Below are 12853 nucleotides of genomic sequence, written 5' to 3'. Positions count from 1 at the left end.
GTAGAGCCTTTTTCTGCGGAGAATTTACACACAAAGCAGAATCCAGTCAGGCCATTATGTCCAGTTCCTAACATGTTCTTTAAACTGTCCATTTCTGTAGCTGTAGTTGGTTTACTTGAAACTTTATTGGCTTAACCGTTTACTGATTTCAGAGAGGTGAACACTTATATTAGACAATTTTTGTCATTACCTTGTCTTTTATTAAAGGTATACAGCAGACCAGACCAGACCAGTCATACAGTTTTAGAGATAGAATTTGAATTTTTTTACATTAAAAATTGTCCTATGATTCCCACTTTTACTTTCTCTGTTAATCAGTTTATAATTGAGAATGGCTTTTTATTTTTCACTTCATTACTTCTTACCTGCCTGCAAAGGAGTAGTTGTTTATCCATCTGAATTGCTGGTGTGTTAGTTTAGGGGCTCAGGGCTCTGTTTTTGAAGTGCTGTGTTTCTCAGCTAATTTTCTAGTGGTCATGAGAGCGTCTAGATAGGATGATTGCCCCAAAATCTAAAACTTTAAAAATGCAAAAGGACGCACAAGGCAGCACGGTAATGCTGCCTCATTGTCCTGAGCAGTACCCCTTGGGGATGAAGTCTCTCACTCGTTCATAGTCTGGTCAAGCTTAACAATTGCAGTTTGTCACAGGCTTCAGTGATTCCAGTTTTTAAGTTGCCTTGGTATGTTGTTCAGGTGATTTTCTTGGTCCTTTGCTGTTGGATGTAAGGATGGTCCTAAGGACTGGAGGGAATGCAGGTGGCTGAGGAATGGTATATTCTTGGTTTAGGCAGAGGCTCCTTTTTTTTTTCTTTCCTTTTTTTTTTTTTTAATAGACAGACAAGATCCATTGCCTAACAGGAGATTAATCTTTCACTGTTTTATCAAAGCCCCCTGATAGCCGTGTGACCTAGACACCCAGCTTTTGTTTCAGATATCAAAGCCTCTATTTCTGTTTCAAATAGCTACATTGTACTTCAAGTTAATCAAGATAAACGCTTTTTTGAGTATGAAGCTGAAAATATAGAAACCACAGAATTTAGAATGCTTCTTAATGAAATAAAGAAGAATGCTAATAGAACGTGGGATTCAGTAAACTCAACTTCTGGGTTCACCTGTTCTGCAACAGAATTCATGTTACTATGGCAGACCAGAAATCACAGGGTTTTGTTGTAAAAAAAAAAAAAAAAATTATCTTAAAACAAACAAACAAAAAAAATTATCTTAAAGCAACGCCCTTGTATCAGTTCCATGCAGATACCTTCCCTGCCAATGCTAGCATTGGTACTCATAAGCATTACAAGTTTTAGCACTTGTACGTTTGGCAGCAAATTTTTGATAGAAAGCACATATTGATCTCAGATCTTCTCAAACCAACAAAAATACAACTATGTTCAGTGTAACTTGAACTTTTTTCCTGTGTTAGTTTTTGTCACTTAACCAATTTTTTCTTCTATTATCCTACTTTTTGATAAGGTATTCTTGGAGGATACTTCATAACAGATGTCATAGTTATAGTCTGTAACACACAGAATACTTTCATGTTAGGAAAAATATAGTGTAGTGTATTCTTTATCACATTTACTTTAATTAGTTGCTTTCATCTTAAATTATATTCCTTGTTTAAGGTCATAAATTTTTCAAGATCTAAAGAAATTTAACTAAATAAAAATAGAAATGTGCAAAAAGGACTATATTTGGATAATGGCATGGTTATATTGAACTGGATTCATGATGGTTAAATGGATAATTGCACTTGAAAGAACCATAGTCTGTAATAGACTGTGTTGCATTTTGTGCATTTGTCAATTCAATTCCTCTTAGGAATCAAAAAATATCTATAAAATATAGCATAAGCCAAAGAATCTTAATGGGATATGTATCTCCTGTTTTATTTATAAATATTTCAGTCAGCATAGAATTCATCCTTAAAAATACAGTTTGGCTATCCAGACTGTAGTGCCAGTATAGGAGGCAGGGAAATTGCTTTGCTTGATTAAACTATATAGCAGACAATATGTATTTTGATTGTTGTAATAAATTCTAATAGGAAAAAAGGGCGGAATTTCTCAAGTGTGTTAGTTATTATAAATGACTGCCTGTCTTGGCAGTGGCTCGTGTTTCAAAACAGTGCAAGGATGAGAGACATTAAAGACCACTTACAGTTTTTCACATTTTAGTAGCCTTTGTTGATATCGTATGTGGATAAACTTTTATGAAATGGAAACCTTGTACCATAGGAGCGTCGTGACTAGAAAATAGGCAGCAGGAGAAGGAGGGAGGGCTTGAGTAGATGCAAATGTAGGGTGCTGTCATACGTCATGATGCTTTTCTGAAGAACTTCATCTTATCTGTGATATAGTCAGGTGTGAGGGTTAGAACTATGGGGAGCAGGTATAAGCCATTAGGACTTTCAATGACTCTTGATTTACAGTAATTGTTACTTGGCTAATTTGGCTAAACTTTTTTTTTTTTTTTTTTTTTTTCCCCAGTAAGATGTTCTGTGTTATTCTTAGTTCAGTCTATAAGCTTGTTTATACTTCCAACACCCATATATGCCATGTAATGCTATTTTAATCAATAAAAGACTTTTTGAAAAGTCATGGCTGTGCAAAGCCTTCGTTAGTGTTCATCTTGCCCTTAGTGGCTGGCTGTAGAAAGAAACATGGCTGTGCTGTTAATGGTCTTATGTATGCTGGTCAATTCTCTGGGTAGCTGGCTGTGCAGTTTGATTACTCGTCGTGATACTTGCTACGGTTTGGTTATTACTTGTGGGTAGAAGTGACTTAGGAATGGAAGGAATTCAGAAGCCCCTTTTAAACTCTTCCTATAGCAGATGTGAACTTTAGATACCCATATTGAGGAAGTTATAAGATAGTAAATTCACAAAGGTTCGTAGGATGTAAATGGCAAAGGTAAAAAAAGAAATCCCGACACAGTGATTTAGCTATAGGCTCACAAGAGAAATGCAGAAAAACAAGCAGTGAGAAATGGTCCTGTGTTGACAGACAAATGGTCTAGACAAGAAGAGCTGTCATTCTATTTATCCACGTTTTTGACATCTTCCTAAATAGTGAGGTAACTATCTGGAATCACAAACTCTTCCGTTTCTTTCAGTATTGGACATTTTGCAGCGCTTGGCTGTGCTTCTGGCTTTGAGCTAGAAAACACCTTAAACTTGTGTATGTCTCCTTATCACTACAGTTATGTACAACGTAATAAGGCGTGGGAGCTATTCCATGCATTTTAGTCCCATGTTTAAATTGTAACCCATTATTCATGCTGGGTTTTATGTGGATGTATATGTGTTCTGTGAAGCTTGACTACGTTGGACATCACATAACTTGATATTTAAGTTTATGTCCTAGTGTTCTTTGGAGTACCTTTGCAAGGTAACTATGTTTTGCTTCACCTGTAGTTGCGTTTGTGGTTTTTTTTTCATTTTTTCATAAAAAGCACACAAATAGGTCTGTGAAAGTTGATGTTGTTGCTTTTGTGTCTGAAACTTAGCTTGTGGCATATTTTATGAAGTATGAAGTAATATTTATGCAAGTACTAGAGCAAATGTCTAAGTGGCTGCCTGATTTTCTAAGCCTTTCTGCTGGAAATCTTGCAGATGTTATTTGATGTACTTTATACAAATCTCTGTATTTCTGAATTTGTTTAACTTTAGGAGAGAGATCATTTATATGTGTTGTTGTCATTGAGGTGAAATATTAGAGTTTGGAGTTGCAAGTTTTTAAATGGGTTTTCTGTTCCCACTAGATTATCTAATAGAATCTTAAAATAGTACAGAAAGTTGTGATGTCCAGAGATGCCAATTTCCCTGAAACATTTAGAGCTAGTGAAGAGTTCCTATAGAAAGATATTTTAGAAGAGAGAACAGTATAGAATGACCTGTATCCAAGGGCAGGGCAAACATGATATGTCTTGTATAGACCAATGACAAAAAATGAAATTATTTGGTGATTACATATGAATTTAATTTCTTTTGAAGATTATATGCATGCAAAGTGCTTGTCATGCATCTCAAATATAAACTGGGACTGGCTAGTAAGGCTGGACTTCAGCGAGGTGAAGCTTGTCAGGTATAATGAAATTCTTGTCTCATATTATCCTACTTTTTGATAAGGTATTCTGTAATGCCATTTATAATGTTCTAGGAAAATTTATATTTTTAAAGCTAGATTTTGTCTGTTTCCTATTTTAATACAGCAGGCTAAGCCTGCTGTGCCTATGGACAGATAACAAAGATGATGAATAGCCCTAAAGTTTAGTTTTGTTTGAACAGCTGCAGAGTTTACTTTAATATGGACTGAAATGTCCGTGACTAGGGTTATATTTGTTTTCCTAAATAGGAAAGATGTCATTCTTCACAGGAGTGAAACTTCAAACATCAAAGAAAACAGAATTTTGAAACCCTGTGTTAGTCTCCTGTTAAAAGAGAATGATGTAAAAAAGCTGGAAAAGTGTCCTCTGTACCAAAGGGAAAAAGCAAAGCTTTTCCGTTTTCTTCTGGATAATGTCAGATTCCATTCTACTCCATTTGTGACGTTACATTTTTCCCTGCCTCAGCTTAGGATAGCGTGAACTTTTATATCACGGTCTTCTTTTCTGAATTACTTAAAAGAGAGTGGGTGAAAAAGAGAGGAAATACTGTTTTCTTTCAGAGTTTGAGGCTACGCATAGATTGGCATTTTGAGACAGATGTTCTGTGTTGTACCAGAGACGCCGATCCCACAGACACCCGGGCTGGTACCTGTTTGCAGCGCAGGTCACCTGCCTTCCTTGGCAGCCAAGTTACAGGAATGGGAGCTGATGTTCCCACACTTACAGTTTTCCTCTAAAATGTGGGTTGTCAGGCGTGGAGTAGTTTGTTTTTCCTGAAGAGCGCTAATCATTCAATCTTTCGATGTTCTGAGTTTTACTGCTTTTTTTTATTTTGCTGGTTTGTTTTTGATACCTGATAATTGTGTCATAGGGAGAAAAATTGTCTGCAATTCTAAATCTGCTCTTTTACCCTTGGGATTTTGTTTTCATGACAGGAAGGTTTTATGCCCTCTCAAAAAGCAATGATTAATAAGCGTATAATCATTTGTATTAGAAGATATTTAAAAATTACACAGCCAGCATTAAGTCATATTGCAGTTGTTAGGAGTAGAGATTCAGAATCTATTATCTGCATGCCTTGTTTAATTTCTGTCTTTGTGTTTATTTTTCAGGATGCTGTACTTTCGATGAGCCTCTTAGTTCCTGTGGCTATAGCCAGTCAGATGATGATGATCTTAACTGGGATCAGGTGAACGCACCAATAAGGCCCTCCTCTGGTCAAGGGATGCCATCTGGTTGGTCTCTTATATTGTTTTGTTTCTCTTTGATGTTAACTTACGTGTTTATTCAGCATTTCTTGACAGTACTATTGTTAGAATGCTACTTTATCTTAATCTGTTTAATTATAATACTCAGATCTTTCCAGTGACTTTTGTGAGGAATATTTTACAAACGAAAGGTTTTATTTTGTTGTGTGAGGAACATAAAGGTAAGAAAATAGAAACAGAAACTTGATGTCTTCAGGGAAGGCAGAGACTATAAATATGTCCAGAACACTTAAAAATATAGCAGATTAATGTCCTGGTGTTTCTCATTGATTTCAATTAGTTCTTCAAAGGGCACATAGTGTCCTTCAGCATTTGCGTAAAATCTCTTTAATAGTTGTTCTTCTCAAGAAATTTTTCTTATTTTTGGGTAAAGGAATTAGGAGATAAACAGTGTGAATCTTCAGAAGTGACCACATAAACAAAACCTGGACATATGGATGCATCACTAGTGGACTAATAAATGCAGCAATGTACGATATGCTCTAATGAGCCCTCTTCACTTGTAGAAATGCTGTCAGTGGTCTTCACTATAGATTTATTAATGTTGCCGTGTGTTGTGGACAACATCATCTGTGAGGGTGAACTGAAGTGCCTTTTGTGTCAGCACTTTGTTTCCTCTGGCAAAGGTAGGACTCCCAGCTTGAAGATGAATGTTGTTTGCCTGAGTCCCGGCACTTGGATCATCGTGCTAGATTGAATTCATCATCCCAGATAAAGCTGGTTCTTGCAAATTCCTTTTTAAACTGGCTCTTGTCCAGTGGTGTTGGCACACGCTGCTAAAAATTTTCTGGACTATTTCATTAGTGCTTAATACTGTTTCTCAAGTTGGAGCTAACACACATCGTTTATCAGTCATCTTGGCTTGCAGTACAAGCTATACATTCTTTTTCTCAATCACGCCACTGGAAATGGTCTTTCTATTCCAAATTTCATTCATTACTGTCCCCACTTGGATTTTGTAAAAGTGATTGTCGGTATTGTTTTCAGTATGTTGTTCAGTCTTCTTGGCAGATAGAAGAGGCTCAAATCTGTGTTCTTTTCTATGATGACCATAGACTTGAAGATGTTTTATTTATTTTCTTTTTGTTTTCCCAGGGGCAAGATTCCAGACTAGGGACTGGTATTTTTATGGAGGGAAAATGATACATGTAATTTTATTTATCAGATGTCATACAACTTGTTTCTTATTTGTCTTCCTGCCTTTTTATCAGAAGACTAAAGTAATGTTCTGATGATCAGTAAAAATATATTAAATCTGGTAATAAATTATATTTAGAGTTTAGGGAGTTTTACTTCTGCCCATAAAGGAAGTGAAATATGCTTTGGGAGTCCTAGGTCAGAAGATGAACGAGTTAGTCTGAGGAGGGTTGAGGATATTCGTGCCTTAAAAGGTCAAAAACCCCTTTGAGAGGGAGAGAAATGCTCACTTTTTTGAATATGAGAAGCAGTGTGTCTAAGGGCACGATTCAGTCTTGTAGTATCTAATTTTTCCTCATAATTTCATCTAGACATTTTTTTCTTGTTCTTGTTCAAATCATCATCTTAATGATTTTAATTAGTTTTCAGTTAGCCTTAGCCAGAGGGTTATGTGATACACTTAAAAAATGATTTCAAGTAGTTTGTCAGCAGTTTCTGAGCTACATATTTTAGAAAAAATAGCTTGAGATGATAATGAATAGAACATCTTAGATTAATGGTTTGTGGGGAATTCTTGGCTTGAAAGCAAAACGCTTTATGCAACAATGTTGTAATACTAGACTGAAACAAGAACTCTCAGTTCAGCAGTCCCTTGTCAGTAGAAAAAAATAATGCATATAACATTCCTAATTTCAGGCAATATGCTCCAGTGAGTGAGTTGATGTCAATATATAATATTTTGTTTAATTTGGTGGCAGTCAGAGGGAAGCGCACTAGTTACGGCATTTGATTTATTTTAATCCACATGAGACTGAGGGCGTAGCTGTACTTCAGATAGATAAATATTTTGGCTTAATATGTTATTTCAGTGTGGCAAAAGAAATGTCGTGTGATATTCATGCATTTGTGGGCACCCGTTAATCTACACACTGTATTTACATGTTGGTGAATATTAATAGTTCTTAGATCTAATTTTATATGAAAAATGGTAAATTATATCAAAGATAATAAAAAGTTTCTAAAAATATTTCTTACAGGGGTCTTTAATCCTTGTTGGATTGTTACTGTAGTAGAGAAATATGAAGTTAGTGCTATTAAAGTAATAGTACTTTGGCACTCTAATTTTCTTGATAATTATAACCGTGACCTTGAATGAGTCAATACTAACCTGAAATTGTATTAAACAGACCCCAAAATGTGTAACGTTAAACAGACCCAGGCATGTGTATATTTCTGTATATATTTGTATGGATTAAATGAGAGTGGTTAATACACTGCTCTTCTGTTTCAAGTGTCCTGTGGGTCAGATGGAGTAAATGCTGTAAGAAGGAAGAGTAGCTCTTCCCTTTTCTCAGCCTCTCTCTTTGTCCTTGGCTTTCTGTTCCAAGAGTGTATGTTTATAATAGTATTCAAAACTATAATTACAGAAACACTTAGTCATTATTAATGCCATCTTACATTATCCTATAAAACAGCAAGAGCAGTTTGATATTAATGTGTTTATATAATATGCATTTACAATTACACTAAGTATAAACCCTCTAGCTGTAGTCCAATAAAGTTGTCTTCAAAAAATGTGCCCAAACAGTAGATTACTGTTATTGGCAAGGTGTTGGCAGCGGGGTGGAGCGGCTGCAAGGGTGGCCTCTGTGAGAAGAGACCAGGGACCGCCCCATGTTGAATGCATCCAGTTCCAGCTGGCTCCAATGGACCCACCACAGGGCACTGTTGAGCCCCTTAGTGACACCAGTGGTGCTCCTGGGATAGAATGTTTAAGAAAGCATAAAAAACCCCGGGCAGCAGCTGTGAGAGAGAGGAGTGAGAAAAACCTGAGAGAAACAGCCCTGCAGACACCAAGGTGAGTGAAGAAGGAAGCGGGGAGGACACGCTCCAGGCACTAGAGAAGGGATTCCCCTGCAGCCTATGGAGAAGACCATGGTGAAGGAAATTGTGCTCTGCAGTCCATGGAGGATCATGCTGACGCAGATATCCATGATGCAGCCCATGGAGAACCCCATACCACAGCAGGTGGACATGCCCTGAAGGAAGCCACAGCCCAGGGAGAGCTTATGCTGGAGCAGGCTCCTGGCAGGAGCTGCAGCCCATGAAGAGGAGCCCATGCAGGAGCAGGTTTTCTGGCAGGACCTGAGGCCTGTTGGGTACCCAGAACGGAACAGTACATTCCTGAAGGACTGTACCCTGTGGAAAGGACTCATGCTGGAGCAGTTCCTGAAGAACCCACTTGGGAGAGACCCACATTGGAGGAGTTTGTGAAGGATTGTCTCCCAAGGGAGGGAACCCATGCTGGAGCATGGGAAAAGCATGAGGAGGAAGGAGCAGAAATGAAGTGTTATGGACTGACCATAACCCCTATTCCCCATTACCCCGTGCCACTTTGTGGGGAGGAATTAGAAGAGTTGGGAATGAAGGAGTGAAGTTGAACATGGGAAGAAGATGTTATTAGTTTTGTCTTTGTTTTTCATTATCCTACTCTATTTTTAATTGGCAATAAATCAAATTTGGGGGGGGGGGGATATAAGCGGAAGAATTAGTAGGTGTGTAAATACATATATGGACACATACACATGTATGTACAGATGCCAGTTTACCCATTGTGAACAACTGATGTAAAGACAGCAATGGAGAGAAGAGAATGCAAGGTCAGGACTCTGAAATGGTGGGTTAGGTAGGAGCTGGGGTTGTCTGAGGAACGAGTAGGGTAAGAGTGGAGAAAACTCAGATGAGTTTAAAAAAAAAACAAATAAACAAAACACAGAAATGTATGTGAATTTGAAATCAAAACAGACTTTTTGTGATATATGAGTGCATTTTGTTAGTTTATATACTACTACAGTGAGTCTTGTCACTGACTGTGATGCAATTAGAATTTTACCGATTTCTGTAAGAAATGCAAATATTGTCAAGAATCTGCTCTATTTGTCATTGCTGGGTATCATTTCTGTTCATGTCCGCGTACTTTGTTACAAAATACTGTGTTCTGTTCTGTAAAATCTTTCTACAGTGTTTCTTAGTTCCAGTTGATTTCTGAAGGACAGTAGCATAATTTTTCTTGGATGCAGTGGCTGGTTTGAGATTACTGAAGGGATGTCACTGCATTTGCAATGAGTCGCTATTTTAGAATAGTTCAAACCCAATTATAAATCAAGTCTTCACAGGCTGCCATTCAGTGCATTGAAAGGATGTTTTCAGCAATGAAGATTTCTGTATTTAATGCAGTGCTGGGCAAAGCCAGGATGAAGATTTTGTTTGTGTTATTTGAGGTGGTAATATATGATTTTCATGGCTATATGTGATTTTTTTGAATGGCCTACTGGGGTTATTTGTGTCCTGATTATCTAGTGTTGCTTAATGTTTTTCAATGTCTGTGTAGTGTCTGTGTAGAAAATGCATATAATGCTTTATTAATTGTTGTTTAAAATGGCCTTTTGATACTTAATTAGCAGGCATGCATAGCTAGCAGATATTCCATAAACCAAGTCAATGATTTAGAGGAGTGTTTAATATTATAGAATGTGAAGTAGTGGTGTGAAAAATGTATATTGTTGTTTAATTGTGCGTAGAAGAGTTGTGGTCCGTTTTAAAAAGACAAAGTGATCAGTTGGCAAGTCTGAATTAAAGCCAACTGCAATGGCTTACCATGTAAAGTCACAGTGCTTTGATTTTCTGTTGTGATGAGTATTTTTTCATTAAGTATATTTTAGCACCGTATTGTGTTTGTGTTCTGTGTCAGCAGGGATGCTTTTCTTCTGTTTACATTCATAGCTAACGTGAAATACATTTCTTGTTCATAGCTGTTTCTCCCAGATTGCTGCATTTTTAAAATTAATTTGAATGCTATCCAGAGATAATGTGAAGTACTATCAAGGTGTGGGAGTTGCACCTTGTTCGCTGTGTTCAAGTTGGACTTTTTTCATAGAATTTTCTAGAGCTGAAACACAAGCATGTTTAGTGTTTTATTGAACATACAGGTAATAGCTGCAGGCATTAAGGACGTCCCTCTCTTGGAAGCAGCTCCAGCTCGTGTTGACACATTCAAGGTGGTTTCCAATTAACTGTGTAAGCTAATATCAATTGCTGCTAATGCGAAGCAACATGGAGGTCAGCCCGAGCAAACCACCTGAGCATGGACCCAGCTACCTGTGTGCTATCATGGCTGCAGTGCAAGCCCTAAAGGGGTTAGCTGCTTTAAAAACATACCTAAAGACTTAGCGAGTCGTGCACAACAACTAAAATAACACCACGAGCTACACCTGAGATATTGCTTGTTGTGATAGCTTAACAGGAATCTTATGGTTGTTTTTGTAACATCTGACCTGACGTACTGATTTCAGCACCTGGCACAAGTACCGAGTTTATTACAAATATTGAGCATCCAGTATTCTTGCAAAGGGGAGTAAAAGGTAATCAGCATCAGAATTGCTGATTCTAAATTACTGATGGACATTGTTCCTTGCTATCTTAATAGGCAACTAGACAAGCTATTTGAATGTATTTTGCCATGCCTAATAGTTTTCAGATAAAATGCTAATCTTTTGTTGTAGATGTTCTCTACATATGACTTTTATTTTACACTTTCTTCGTCTGTAGTAGAACAGAGTATTTTGAATATAAACAGTGTGGTTCATGAGGTAATGCCCAATGTAGATGACTGACTTTCAAATTCTTGTTTGAAGCAACAGGCTTCCTTTAGTATTTATAACTGTAATTTACCAGGAGGCCAAGAGAAGGCTAACAGTTCTCCTGCTTTCTTATGCATTTCAGCAGTGCCCTGATGCTTGAGTACGAAATCACAGAACATGTTGCAACTTCGGATTGTTCAGCCTGGAGAAGAGAAGGCTCTGGGGAGACCTTATAACGGCCTTCCAGTCCTTGAAGGGGGCCTGTAGGAGAAATGGGGAGGGACACTTTGTCAGGGAGCATAGCGATAGGACGAGGGGTAATGGTCTTAAACTGAAAGAGGGGAGATTTAAATTAGATACTAGAAAGAATTATTTTTTTTTTTACTGTGAGGGTGGTGAGGCACTGGAACAGGTTGCCCAGAGAAGCTCTGGCTGCCCCATCCCTGGAAGTGTTCAAGGCCAGGCTGGATGATCCACCTGGTCTGGTGGGAGGTGTCCCTGCCCATGGCATTGGAACTCGATGATCTTTAAGGTCCCTTCCAACCCAAACCATTCTGTGATTCTGGAAGTGAGCGGGAGATGCTGTGTCAGAATCCACCTATAGCTGTTAAAGATTTTTTAAAGATGTTTGACTGGAAAATGGTGATATGATAAATTATGACTTCTTAAATGTCCATAGAATTCAGATAGAGGCTATATGAAAGGTCTGGGAATTCACTTCTCATTAAACCAGAGTATTCTCAAAGCAACCTGGAAGATTGAGTTGACTTCTGAGGGTATTTCTGCATAACACCATGTAGTGCCACACGGTGCTGAGCAAGCCCTCTAGCCTAACTCATTTACCTTGCTGTGATTACATGTTTCCTGCTGAGGTTATATGTAACACCTGCCATTATATATGCTGAGAAGCAGCTAACATAATAAGATAGGCACTGGAGCTGGGTTTGAAATGGATTTCTTGATAACAAAAATGTTTAGGATTACAAAGTTTTATTATTACACATTGGACACCCAGTCTTCCCTCCCATCATCCACCCATAGTGCCAAACACTGTCCTGCTGGTTAAGTGCATCAGAATCTTGTTTCAGATTTCCCTGCTAAATTAGAAGTACACTGAATAACTGGGCTTTGTGTGTTTGGGCTTTTTCCCCCTCTCTGCAATGTTCATGAGGAGTTCCTTCAGATGAGGTAGGAGAATCCCAACAGGAGGGAGGGAAAGTGCTTCATTTTGTAAAGCCAGTAAATAATGATTAAAGTACTCTATCAAGGACTCAGGACATCTACCTTTGCATTACCTTCTGGTGAACTGGCATCTTTCAAATGGAATTTGGTCTGGAACAGAATAATTCAGTTACTTCTGGTAGTGGCTCTTGGTTCAGAAAAGGCCACATGGAAGGTAAATTTTCTTTCCTGGGAATATGGCTGAGACATATAAATGTACCTCAGGAAGCTTTAATCTGGGTAGTTTGTGACCTCATAGTAACATAAATGAAGTTAGCACATGCTTGAGCTTAGGGTTCCCTAGGGATTCACTCAGCGCTGAAGACCATGTTACTGTATGTTCCCTGCCACGGGAATCTTGCTGAAACCACTGCAGTGGTTTCTGCTCCAGTTTCAACAGACTTGTATTAAGTAGCAATACAACTTTTGTGCTTGTTTGCCTGGCTATTTTCTTCTGTTAGAGGATGAAAATGCTTAGC

At 37.9% G+C, this 12853-nt stretch overlaps 1 protein-coding gene across 6 annotated transcripts in view; it reads left to right on the top strand.

Annotated features, from left to right (window-relative positions):
* The first annotated feature begins 5223 nt into the window (after positions 1 to 5223).
* PTPRM (protein tyrosine phosphatase, receptor type, M) overlaps positions 5224 to 12853 on the top strand; it is a 360339-nt gene continuing 352709 nt past the window's right edge. For all 6 annotated transcript variants that reach the window (XM_014938720.1, XM_014938716.1, XM_014938719.1 and 3 more), the window contains exon 1: positions 5224 to 5343. In XM_014938720.1, coding sequence (XP_014794206.1) covers positions 5334 to 5343 — 10 coding nt within the window. In that variant the 5' untranslated portion in view covers positions 5224 to 5333. The remainder of the gene's footprint in view (positions 5344 to 12853) is intronic.

This window comes from Calidris pugnax, unplaced genomic scaffold (assembly GCF_001431845.1).
Source record: "Calidris pugnax isolate Ruff unplaced genomic scaffold, ASM143184v1 scaffold13, whole genome shotgun sequence".
Taxonomy (NCBI): Eukaryota; Metazoa; Chordata; class Aves; order Charadriiformes; family Scolopacidae; genus Calidris; species Calidris pugnax.
The sequence above is the reverse complement of the archived record's forward strand: the minus strand, read 5'-3'. Positions and strand labels throughout refer to the sequence as shown.